Source organism: Rhamphochromis sp. 'chilingali' (assembly GCF_963969265.1).
Source record: "Rhamphochromis sp. 'chilingali' genome assembly, chromosome: 15".
NCBI lineage: Eukaryota > Metazoa > Chordata > Actinopteri > Cichliformes > Cichlidae > Rhamphochromis > Rhamphochromis sp. 'chilingali'.
In genome coordinates this window covers 16909137-16921923 of record NC_137942.1, presented here as the reverse complement: position 1 = coordinate 16921923, position 12787 = coordinate 16909137, and the positions used below count along the sequence as shown (strand labels likewise).

General features: G+C 42.6%; 2 protein-coding genes across 2 annotated transcripts; both read left to right on the top strand.

The window, feature by feature from the left end:
* The first annotated feature begins 37 nt into the window (after positions 1 to 37).
* Positions 38 to 3163, top strand: rnf151 (ring finger protein 151). The gene is made up of 4 exons (XM_080905740.1): positions 38 to 358; positions 865 to 1034; positions 1126 to 1222; positions 1637 to 3163. Exons 1-4 carry the CDS (start codon positions 278 to 280, stop codon positions 2102 to 2104), a joined length of 816 nt encoding a protein of 271 aa, XP_080761866.1. The 5' UTR covers positions 38 to 277; the 3' UTR covers positions 2105 to 3163.
* Positions 3164 to 5361: 2198 nt separating this feature from the next.
* Positions 5362 to 6945, top strand: rps2 (ribosomal protein S2). Its single transcript, XM_080904417.1, has 6 exons — positions 5362 to 5523; positions 5612 to 5701; positions 5829 to 5936; positions 6045 to 6378; positions 6652 to 6743; positions 6821 to 6945. Exons 1-6 carry the CDS (start codon positions 5389 to 5391, stop codon positions 6899 to 6901), a joined length of 840 nt encoding a protein of 279 aa, XP_080760543.1. The 5' UTR covers positions 5362 to 5388; the 3' UTR covers positions 6902 to 6945.
* Positions 6946 to 12787: the final 5842 nt, after the last annotated feature.

Below are 12787 nucleotides of genomic sequence, written 5' to 3'. Positions count from 1 at the left end.
GCTTATAGTTTATTTATTTATTTATTTATTTATTTATTTATTTATTTATAATGTAGTTCCTGAGTATCACAACAATAGCAGCCGTGTGAACCATGAGTTTGGTGCTAGAACAGCAGGGAAACGACGCTCTCCCATTATGGCTTCGATTCTACAGTTTAGCCCACTGTTTTCATCTGTCGAGCGCGCGCGCACACACGCGGTCCCTCCTTCGTTGTTTAGTCAGGAATGTTCACGCGTGTTGTATTGATAACGCGGGTGTGTGTTACTTATGTGACATATGAGAGGATCGATATGCAGTAAAACCAGCCCCCCGGGTTATGGAAACACGCTGAGAAAAATAAAACAGGAGCTTGCCATGGTGAGTAGAGGGCAGCTTTTTGTTTTGGAGTGTGTTTTATATTTATTTATTTGTATGATTTTTTGTATTTTAATCTAGATTTAGAATCTCAGATTTATGGACTGATGCTCAGTAGGTCAAAAACAGATTGTGTATATAGCCAGAATCAACTCTATTATTTGCTTGGTATTTGAATTGTATACTAATACATGAGTATTGTGGCATTTTTATTATATGTTGTACTTTAACAAAGTAAAAATACCATTGAGGACAATTTCAGATCTTTTTTTGTCATTGTTTAATGTTTTGTGTGTTAGAAAAAAAGATTTTTGGAAAGGGAGCAGACTTGTGATCATGTGATCAGTCATATGGCTTTCCAGAACAGCTCTGTTTTGTTGTCTCTCTTTTTTTTTTATTTTGAGAACACTGTGGAGAGGTTATAGACAGTCACAGAGGCATGGTTTTCAGTCTCAGGTATATCTGAAATATAAGATACTGTTTTTTCTACACACTGTGGCCACATCTAGGCAGACCCAGAGGTGTCAACACAGAGCGGGGGTTATGATGTGGAGCTGTTTGTGGACACTCCAGACTATGATCTGATCTGCACCATATGCCAAGGGGTCCTCAGATGTCCAGTAAGAGCTGCGTGCCACCACATTTTCTGCAAGAAATGCATCTTGCAGTGGCTAAAAAGGTACTGAATGTATCTTATCAGTATCCTTGGACAAAAGTTTTACCTGGCTTTTTTATTTGGTCAGAGACTCATTCCTAGTTGTCCTCTGCAGACAGGAGACCTGCCCCTGCTGCAGGAAGCCGGTGAACCCAAGCTTGATCTTTGTCATGTTCAAGCTAAGCAAATCTATTGGACGCCTCAAGATCAAGGTAGGAAAGGGAATTTGAACACATTTTTACATGATTTTCTATGAGCCCGAACAGAGTGGATACATTTGTATTTGCCTGATGCTGCCTGGCATTTTCATGTGTGAACCACTTCATGGGACATATTTATTTGTGACTGTTTTTATTAAGTTATTAATAATAAGGACATCATCAAGACAAATTCTCTGAGCCCAAGATGACTTATTTGAGATGGAGGAAAGCAAAAAATATAATTCCAAGCTGACATTTTTGCTTGATAAATGACTGAAATGATTAGGTTGTGCATCAGAATTGTTTTGTTTTCAGTCGTCTATGGCTTGGATTAGCTTCTATCTCAAGTCCTGCAGACCGATTTATAACACATTTATAACACAAGTCATTTTATTAACTATATGATTTTTTCTGTGTGTCTCACAGTGCAAGAATGAGATCCGCGGCTGTGCAGAGACCTTTCCCCTCTCAGAGCAGTACTGCCACAGCATGAGCTGTTTGTATGAGCTAATCCCCTGCCCCTACCAGGGCTGCAGGGTACAGCTCCTCCGCAGGGACCTCGAGACCCATGCGCACCACTGTGAGCACTGGCGCCAGCCTTGCCACATGGGTTGTGGGACGATACTCTCCCACCGAACCCAGGCTCAACACAACTGCTACAAGCAGTTGAGGCAGGAGTACGAAGCTAGGCAGAGGAATCACAGGGCCATTGCCACCGCCCTACAGCGGAAGATGAGGAGGATGCAGAGCACCATGGCCCACATGAAAAGGCAGATAGGGCTTATCTGTGAGAGTCTGGAGGTGATGGATGATCTGCATGAGGTGGAAGAGGAGGACCTTGGGGAGAGTAGTGGCAGCTCCAGTGGGACTCCAAGTAGCAGCAGCAGCTGCTGAGGAAGGGAGTTAGTTGCTGGTGCTGGTTGAGCTACTGCTGTGTATAAATTCAGTATGTGTTTAATTCTTTGAAGGTGTGTGTTTTTGAGTATATGCAGTACTGTGAAAAAGTATTTGCCCTCTTCCTGATTTTAATAGTTTTTGCATATTTTGTTTCCAATAAAAAACACGTTTTTAATATTAGAAAAAGATAACCTGAGTGAATACAAAATGCAGTTTTTAAATGATGATTTCATTTTCTGAGGTAAAAAAAAAAAGCCAAACCTACCTGACCTGTATGAAAAAGTCATTCTTCTCTTGTTAATTTATGAATTCACTGTGATTAACCACATTTTTGTGAAGCTGAGGTCAATTTCAGCATTCACACAAATAAAGGCTCTAATCTAAAAAAACAAACAAAACTGCAAGAACAGAAACAAAGTCACTAACATCCATCAGTCTGGAAAGGGTTACAAAGCCATGTCTGAGGCTTTGGGACTCCAGTGAACCACGGTGAGAAGCATTTTAGACAAACAGAGAAAACTCAAAACAGTGGTGAATTCCAAGAGATGATTGACGACTCATTCAAGAGGTTATAAAAAGGACCGAGAACAACATCTAAAGAACTGCAGGCCCCACTTGCTTCAGCTAAGGTCAATGAAAAAAGTTTTTTGGAAGGTTTGTGTCCTGATACATCTGGCGTGAGCCTACCACAGCATTTCATAAAAAGATCATACTGACCGTCAAATACGGTGGTGTTAGTATGATGGTCTGTGACCCTTTTGCTGCTTCAGGACCTGGACGACTTGCTATAATTGATGTAACCAAGAAGTCTGCTCTCTGCCGGAAAATCCTGAATGTCTTGCCATTATTTCATGAAATGAAGCCTAAGCGTACTTGGGTTATGGTTATTGTTATATCGTTTATATAACCTATTGTCATATAAACGATAACCTGGGTCAGGTTATTGTTTATATAGAAATTAATGTTAAAATTTGTTTGATGAGCCGGAACATGTAAGCGTGACAAATATCAAAAAAGAAAAAAAAGAGTGAGAGAAATATAGGAATGAAGGAAAATACTTTTCATGGTACTGTAGGCATCTGATTAGTGTTTTTGTTTTGTTTTTTGCCAGGTTGCAATGTAACCTGTTTAACCTATTTTGTAAATAAAGCTTTTACATTGTTATTATTACCTGTGCTGGTCTTATTTAAATAGATCAACTGATAAAGGTATTTCATTGAAATCTCACAGATGAACTAAGGCCAGGCTTGTATTTCTAAATTTGACTACATAAGTCCCGGTGCAGGTCTACCTCCTGCACCGAGCTCTGGCTCACCTGGAGAAGCCTGGAAGCACTGTGAGGATCATGTTCTTTGATTTCTCCAGTGCTTTCAACACCATCCAGCCACGACTTCTGAGGAACAAGCTGGAGCTATCAGGAGTGGACCAACACATGTCCCAGTGGAGACTGGACTACCTCACAGAACGCCCACAGTATGTAAGGACACAGGGCTGTGTCTCTGATATGCTGGTCTGCAGTACGGGGGCCCCACAGGGAACTTTGCTGGCACCGTTCCTCTTCACCTTCTACACTGCAGACTTCTCCATCAACTCCCCACGCTGCCACCTACAGAAGTTCTCTGACGACTCTGCCATAGTTGGCTTCATCACAGGTGAGGATGACTCAGAGTACAGACAGTGGACTCTGGACTTTGAGGACTGGTGTCAGCAGAACCACCTGCTGATCAATGCTGGGAAAACCAAGGAGTTGGTGGTAGACTTCCAGAGACGCAGACCCACCACACTGACACCTTTGAACATCCAGGGAGTGGACATTGAGATAGTGGGCTCGTGTAGGTACCTGGTTGTTCACCTGAATAATAAACTGGACTGGAGCCACAACACTGATGCTCTGTACAGAAAGGGTCAGACCAGCCTCTACCTGCTGAGGCGGCTGAGGTCATTTGGAGTTCAGGTAGCGCTTTTAAAGACTTTCTATGACTCTGTGGTGGCATCCGTCAATTTTTACAGTGTGGTATGTTGGAGCAGCAGTTTATCGACAGCTGAGAGGAAGAGGTTGGATAAACTCTTTAAGAAGGCCAGCTCTGTTCTGAGGTGCACTCTGGACCCAGTGCAGGTGGTAGGAGACAGAAGGACTCTGGCCAAAATAACATCTCTGACGGACAGAGTCTCCCACCCCATGCATGTAAATGTTGCTGAACTGCAGAGCTCCTTCAGTGACAGACTGCTGCATCCTAGATGCATGAAGGAGCGTTTCTGTAGGTTCTTCCTCCCTGCAGCTGTCAGACTGTACAATCAAAACTGTTCGCAACAAACATAGATGTTTAGATATACATACACTAACTTATTGGAAGTTACATGTCTACTTTTTAATGCACAGGTACAATACACAATCTGCACTTTTCTAACTTTTCTAATTATTCTAAATATTCTTAACTATTTAAACATCTTTCAGTATCCTGCTCTGTTTGCACACTATCTGTACTCTAATTTTAACAACTGTACTGTACTCTGCTCTGGTAACTTTTGTCTATGATGTAAATATGTAAAAATTGTTTTCTGTTCTGTGTCCTGTTCTTTTTTGTATATGTGTGTTTTTTGCTGCTGATACAACCAAATTTCCCCTTGTGGGACAATTAAAGGATTATTCTATTCTATTCTATTCTATTCTATTCTATTCTATTCTATTCTATTCTATTCTAATGTGTTATTATTACATTTCACTAGATAATTAAAAACCAATTAAAGTATGTTTACAGAATAAACAGATTAATTAAATGAACACTTAAAATGGATTTTAAAAGAGTGCGTTTTGATTTTATTATAATTGATTTTTTAAGAACTGTGTTTTTAGTAAGCAAATATAAAATCTGTCTCAGTTATTCGGTAGAGGCGGTAGAGAGTAGGTTTTCTCGTGGAGTAAATCTCGCGATAAAACTTTAGCATATAACCCGGCGGAACCTTTCACAGGCCTTCTTCCTGTTTTGTCGATCACGTAAGTGTGCTGTTGAGTTTCTCTTCCTAGTTTATATCCTTAAAAATCTCACGCATCGTTCAGTCAGACACTTCAGAGCTGATTATAAGATCATATATGAACATATTAAATTAAAATCCCAGACCTATTTAACAGCGAATTTGAATACAGATGGAAATATTTGTAGTTTGCTTGTATGAATATGGCGGCGATACTCGTGTCCCGTAAGACTGAATTTCGGTAAGCATGTCCGTATTTTGGGGGATAAATAACTAAACGTCTTTGTTGTTTTCTTGTCGTGTAGCAAATGGCGGACGACGCCGGTGGTAGAGGAGGTTTTCGCGGAGGTTTTGGCGCCGGTGGCCGCGGTCGGGGCCGTGGACGCGGCAGAGGCCGTGGCAGGGGCCGCGGTGCACGGGGCGGCAAGTCCGAGGACAAGGAGGTAGGTTTTTGGATTAATAAGTGTTTTGAACATAAGCACTTAGTATTTTGGCTTTTTGTAGTTTACTTGAGTTTCTTTCCTGTCATAGTGGGTGCCGGTCACCAAGCTGGGCCGCCTGGTTAAGGACATGAAGATCAAGTCCCTGGAGGAGATCTATCTGTACTCTCTGCCCATCAAGGTAACTACAGTTCACATACATAAACAATCATATTTTATTTTATTTTACTTGTCTTGTGGAAATGTCTGAATGAACTGCAGTTTCTGTTGTGATGTAAACCCCTCAATGCTTACTCCTTTTCCTGTAGGAGTCTGAGATCATCGACTTCTTCCTGGGTTCTGGTCTTAAAGACGAGGTGCTGAAGATCATGCCCGTCCAGAAGCAGACCAGGGCTGGTCAGCGCACCAGGTTCAAGGTGAGTGTGGATTCCTTTGCAAAGGAGAAAGGTGTTTTGTTTTTTTTTCTCCTGTTAATCAGCGTTGTCTAAGCCTAACACTGTGTGCCTTTTGCTTTTTGTCTACAGGCCTTTGTTGCCATTGGTGACTACAACGGCCACGTGGGCCTGGGGGTGAAGTGCTCCAAGGAGGTGGCCACAGCCATCCGTGGGGCCATCATCCTGGCCAAGCTGTCTATCGTCCCTGTCAGAAGGGGTTACTGGGGTAACAAAATCGGCAAACCCCACACTGTGCCCTGCAAGGTGACTGGCCGCTGCGGCTCTGTCCTGGTGCGTCTCATTCCAGCCCCCCGTGGTACCGGCATCGTGTCTGCCCCAGTACCCAAGAAGCTGCTCATGATGGCTGGAATCGATGATTGCTACACCTCTGCCAGGGGCTGCACCGCCACCCTCGGCAACTTTGGTAAGCTTCTCCCAGGGTCATGATCTGCATACTGTATTTGGGTGGGGGGGGGGGTTGTTTCTCCTCGCTCTGCCCAGCTTCACCTCGGCAGTGGTGTAGTTGTCGTTAAAAGGAGAGAAAGAATTGAGTATTGCACGGCAGGGAGACGTTTTAGTGGTCTTCCCTGTTACCCTTTTACAATGCTCAACATTTTTTTACCCCCAACAAGACTGTTGTACTTTGTTACTGGAGCGCCATGCTACACACACTTACTCTTTATAATTCCTTCCTCAGCCAAGGCCACCTTTGACGCCATCTCCAAGACTTACAGCTACCTGACCCCTGATCTGTGGAAGGAGACAGTCTTCACAAAGTCTCCCTACCAGGTCTGTACAGAGCCAACATGAGCTGTTATGGTTATGTCAGGATTTTGTGTAACCAGGCTTTCTGCTTTTTGTTCCAGGAGTTCACTGACCATCTGGCCAAGACTCACACCAGGGTGTCTGTGCAGAGGGGCCAGGCTGTGCAGGCCGCTGCCTCCTAAACATTTTGTATAGGGAATCGTTGAATAAACGTTCTGGAACACCACTTCTGTGTCTCGTGTGCTTAACTCACAAAACTATGTATGCTGCAAAAATGTGCAGACTTCGGTAACTGAACAAGACACAAGTGATATGTTGGGCAATAGGAGAAACTGCATCAGTTAATGCAGTCACCTCTACAGTAATACAGAGTAAAATTAACTTTATCTAGCCAATCAAAATACTTTAAAGATACTGAAACCTTTAAAATGATTATTTGGAGCAGCAGATCCCGTATTGTGTGCTATCATGAAATAAAACTAGTTTTCAGCTTCTGGTCAAAATGGTTTTGGAGCATTGTCCATCACTTGGATACTTTCACAGTATTGGGGTGACTTGTAGGAAGCAGGTGAAAGGGGGGAGGTATAATCAAGAAAAGGGAATGAAAATTAGAAATGGGATGATACGTGAGTCACTGAGGAGGATGAGATTTGGAAATTTAAATACTTTCAAATCAGACTGAGACAAATGTTGGGTGGATTACCATAGGATATCAGCGTGAGCGAAAGGGAATATAGGTGATATGCCTAACTCACCTCCACATAATGCTATTCTATGGTAGTTGTTTTGTTATGCTTTTAGTTTGAAATTACTCTGATACACATCTGAAAACGTAAGTGTGATAGTACTGAAGGTTTGTGAGACAGTTATTATTGGGTAATCGTGACAAAATGCTGTCTATTATTTAGGGAGTTAAGTTAGAGCATATCACTTTTATTTATTTGTACATCTTTATGGCTTGCATGGTACTTGTGTCGTAACATATGTAAAATTACATACTTCACAAAAATGTTTCTCTCAGATACTGTTTTTCCTAATTTGTCTATTAATTACATATCTGTTGGCCACCCCGTCCTGAGGCTGTTTCTATTTCTTCCTGTTAAAAGCAATTTTTACCTTACCAGTGTTGCCAAGTGCTTGCTAATGGGGGGTCACCCAGGGGCAGATCTAGAGAAATTTTGTGAGGGTGGCAAAATCAAAGCCTTTTTTTCCAAACACATATGCAGGTGGTTACAAATGGTTAAAATGAATCAAATGCAGTAAGTATACACATTTTTCATATAAATAGTCTATAACTTAATTGTTTTCTGTAGCCCACATAATTAAACACTTCAGTTACAGAAAACGTGTGATGTTATGTACTGTATAGCCTGTATAATAAGTAAATATAGGCCAGTAAGTATAAAATCCAGAAAGCTACACAACATGGGGCAGCTCATTGACAAACAAAATTCTAACTTAAGTTTCACACTGTTTTTTTTGTTAGAAAAAAATTAAAATTGTTACATGCTTAACAAAATGTCAGAAATCTGCACTTGCATGAACACAAATTTAAACCTAATTTTTCATGATTTGTTGGATTAACCCTCTGAGGTCCAAAATATAACGAGCCATTTTTGACTCCTTTTGATTTTACATTTGTATTTCACCTTCAAATTGTTTCTTTTTATTTTTCCCCCTTGCCTTGCTTGGTATCGGCCCGGCTATACGCTTAAATCAACCTTTTAGAAGTTGAGAAAGAAAATAATAGATTACCCACAAACTGAATATGGACAAGATTTACTACAGCCGCTAAAAAAATCCACTGGAAAGGCGGAAAGGTTTCGCATCTTGTTCGCTCTTTCCCTGCAGCCTCACACAGCACTCGGCAGAGAATCCCCACTCATCCTCGTCCCAGCTAAACATCCAATCACTGTTAATTCAATTCAATTCAATTTTTTCAAGTCAATTTTATTTATATAGCACCAAATCACAACAGTCGCCTCAAGGCGCTTTAGATTTAAGGTAGAATACAATAATAGATAAAGAGAAAAACCCAACAATCATATGACCCCCTATGAGCAAGCACTTTGGCGACAGTGGGAAGGAAAAACTCCCTTTTAACAGGAAGAAACCTCCGGCAGAACCAGGCTCAGGGAGGGGCGGCCATCTGCTTCGACCGGTTGGGGTGAGAGAAGGAAGACAGGATAAAAGACATGCTGTGGAAGAGAGACAGAGGTTAACAACAGATATGATTCAATGCAGAGAGGTCTGTTAATACATAGAGAGTGAGAAAGGTGACTGGAAAGGAAAAACTCAATGCATCATGGGAATCCCCCGGCAGCCTACGTCTATTGCAGCATAACTAAGGGAGGATTCAGGGTCACCTGGTCCAGCCCTAACTATATGCTTTAGCAAAAAGGAAAGTTTTAAGCCTAATCTTAAAAGTAGAGATAGTGTCTGCCTCCCGAATCCAAACTGGAAGATGATTTCACAGAAAAGGGGCTTACAAATCATACAAGCTTCCAGGCCAAAAGCTCTTTCAGGAACAAGCCCAGAATAAACGGGACAAGGGGTCAATATCAGCCAGGATATATCCAATTTTGTTATTTTAAAAGAAAAGAATAAAAGGTTTGTAATAAAACTGTGTAGTAAAATATCACAATAAAAGCCCACTAACGAACAACAATGTACCTTTAATGGTGCAACCTGCCAGCAATGTAACAATTACCTGATAACTTGCTCACACCTGAAGAAAACAGGTGCCCGTTGTTTTAAAATACAAAATCCACCCCAGCTAAATACAACCCATAGAAACACTTATCACATGCACTAAGTGTTTCAATAAGAAAGTGATTGGTACCACTGCAATAAAGTAATCTTAAATATATCACTTCACCATCAGCACCTATGTAAGGTCTAGTTTCTAAGAGCTCCACCTCAGGGACTACACTCAAATACAAAAATAAAAGTTTTAAAATGCGCAGGGGAAGGGGCGGGGAGTGAGAAGAGAAACGCAGGGAAGGGGCGGAGAGTGGGAAGAGAAACGCAGGGGAAGGGGCGGGGAGTGGGAAGAGAAACGCAGGAAAGGGGCGGGGAATGGGAAGAGAAACGCAGGAAAGGGGCGGGGAGTGGGAAGAGAAACGCAGGAAAGGGGCGGGGAATGGGAAGAGAAACGCAGGAAAGGGGCGGGGAGTGGGAAGAGAAACGCAGGAAAGGGGCGGGGAGTGGGAAGAGAAACGCAGGGAAGGGGCAGGAAGTGGGAAGAGAAACGCAGGAAAGGGGCGGGGAGTGGGAAGAGAAAAGCAGGGGAAGGGGCAGGGAGTGGGAAGAGAAACGCAGGAAAGGGGCGGGGAGTGGGAAGAGAAACGCAGGAAAGGGGCGGGGTGTGGGAAGAGAAACGCAGGGAAGGGGCAGGAAGTGGGAAGAGAAACGCAGGAAAGGGGCGGGGAGTGGGAAGAGAAAAGCAGGGGATGGGAAATAGAGGGGCAGGGAAGGGGCGGAGAGTGGGAAGAGAGACGCAATTCATCTCATGTAAACAATAACGTGGCGCACAGCGTGACGTGAAAAAAGTCACATACCTTTGACGTTGCCTGACGAACTCTGTATTCCTCGTCCACACGTAAACGCAAAAAAGGAGTTTTAAAAAAATCTCAGTTTTCAGTGATTCCAAACGCCGTTTACGTGTGGACGAAACAGCTACGTTTTCAAAAGTAGGTGCGAACGTAGCGTAAAAGAGTTAGTAGTTTATTTTCTTACTACCTGTAATTTATTGCAGATTACTTGTATTTGCTTAATTGTTTACTAAATGTTTGAGGTGTGAAATAAACCGCAATGGAGCAAAATATGGGTGTGTGTGGTTGCAGGATGTGTTTGAGTGTGCGCTTGCGCGCAAGCATTTTTCTTGTAAAACAAGGGGGGCCTTGCAAAAAAAGTTTGGGAACCACTGAGTTAGGGCAACAAAAGATGCCTGGGACAGTTCAGCCATAACTTAAATCTTTTCCTGCTCATACATGCTTGGAACGATCTTGCCACTAAAGTGGGCGCGAATGGCAGGGCCCTAGAGTGCGACCAATTTGCTCGCAAATGCGACCAAATTTTTCAGTGGTGCGACTAAAAAAAAAAAAATTTGGTCGACTGTTCAGGTAACAAAACAAATAAAAAATCTCTGCAACTCTCCGTGTGGTGAACAACAGACACACATTTTGCCCCTATCGTGGACTAAACCAATCAGAGATAGTCAGGGGCGGGACCTCTCTGATTGGCCGTGGTCCAGTTGAAAGTGCAGGTGGAAGAGAGAGGTGAGTAGTTTGAATAAAGCGATATCGATTCATTAACGGATTCCACACAAAGACGTAAACACAGAGCAGACCCGACGCATCAGAATCAGCTTTGTCTTTCTCGGCTTTCTCACCCAACGGCCCATAGACGGATACACTGTCGGAGCTTAGCGATTCTGATGACACCACGATAAAAATTACACTTCATACACTCTCTGTGTGTACTTCAAGAACAGTTTCCCATCTCAAAGCTGTTTTCTCCTTCATGTTTTTCTGTGTTTTATTCTCAGTTACTTTCACTCAAAGGCATCTGCTGTGATGTTCACAATTCTGATGAAGTCTCATGTGTATCAGTACTGATAAATGATCAGAGTTATAATATTTCTGACTGTCTGAGGCTAAAGTGAATCAAATCAGGACTTTGAGAACCGGAATCGAATGGATTATAGAAATCAGTGATGATACCCAGCCCCAGTGAGCAGCCTACGCCCGACAGAAGTGGATGTAGCTGTGGGTAATAAGAAAAGATGAAAAGAACGATTGATAACTTTTTTGTTAAGGCCTGAACCGTCTGAAATGCACTGCCCAAGTGTCCCCTCTCCCCAATGCCTTTCAGCAACAGACAGCAGCAAACAGGTCGTCAGAGGAGGCCAAGATGATGATTAAGTTTAACATTTTCTACAATATTGACAAAGCACTTTAAGCACAAGTTTGTTAGTTAATAATTTAGAAATGAATATTGTCTGTATGGACTTACCCCCCAAAGAAAGTGCACATGTAAAACTGCAGTGATAAGCGATGTGGTTGAAAAATTTGAGTGCGCCTAACTTTTGTGCCGGTACGCCTAAATTTTTTAAGTTAGGTGTACCGGTGCGCCCATGTCAAAAAGTTAGTCTAGAGCCCTGAATGGGATATCATAGCGTGGCTCAAGCACGTTCATCATAGTTTAAACCCCTTGTTTTGCACAACGGAATACGGCCTCCCGTCTGCAGCTAAACACACCAATAGCTTTTGTAATAGCTTTAGCCCGGTCGGATTGGGCAGCAAAGGGCTGCTTAAATTCCGCAAACTCCTCTGCTCCTCCACTTGGACCGCTAGCGCTGGCCATAACTATCGCTGGCCATAACTATCGCTTGACAGACCCACCACGTGCACCATACACATACTTTTTTTTCTTCTTTTTCGAATCTTCGGATCACGTGCGCGCTGAACCGTGGAGTGGGATCAGTTCGGATTACGAATAAACCGTGATCCAGTGCACCACTACTCTCTTGCTCTCTGTCCTGCCAGGCCCTCTTATTGGCCTCTGTGACCTCCTTAGTGATCAGGAGGGGGTGTAGTCTCCCCAGGACACAATAAAACATGCAATAAAATATAAGAACAAAACACTGTACATTATTAAAATATTGAAACTAAAAAAAACACATGCACATGCAACACATGCAAAATAAAAACACTTAGGTGAACTTGTCCATTTCACCCCGTGACATAAACAAAGAAATTGTCTGTGTGGTGGCTGACGGGAGTAAAAGTGACTCGTGAGATAATTAACCAAGAGTTTTTGAATTGCCTTTTTTATAACGTGGCCTACCCTTTTTAGTTTTGTCAATATTGTAAATACTGAAAAGTGTTATTGTAGGTGTTGGGTCTGCACTTCAGCAGGCCCGCTAGTTCAGACTTATTCCTGTGAACAAAGCAAGACAGCTCAACCAGTTTTACTCGCTAGCAAGGGGAGGATCTCAGAGCAGCACCTCTGCCTTCAGTCTCAGACCACTCCAAAAACCCAGCTTCCCCTGCAGCCTTTTATTC

Bases quoted from the DNA above. Each gene is read 5' to 3' on its own strand.
- rnf151 (XM_080905740.1), top strand. From the start codon at position 278: ATGAGAGGATCGATATGCAGTAAAACCAGCCCCCCGGGTTATGGAAAC. The intron at 359-864 runs GTGAGTAGAGGG...GGCCACATCTAG, and splicing joins TAAAACAGGAGCTTGCCATG to GCAGACCCAGAGGTGTCAAC. The intron at 1,223-1,636 runs GTAGGAAAGGGA...TGTGTCTCACAG, and splicing joins TTGGACGCCTCAAGATCAAG to TGCAAGAATGAGATCCGCGG.
- rps2 (XM_080904417.1), top strand. From the start codon at position 5,389: ATGGCGGACGACGCCGGTGGTAGAGGAGGTTTTCGCGGAGGTTTTGGC. The intron at 5,937-6,044 runs GTGAGTGTGGAT...TTTTGTCTACAG, and splicing joins GTCAGCGCACCAGGTTCAAG to GCCTTTGTTGCCATTGGTGA. The intron at 6,379-6,651 runs GTAAGCTTCTCC...TTCCTTCCTCAG, and splicing joins CGCCACCCTCGGCAACTTTG to CCAAGGCCACCTTTGACGCC.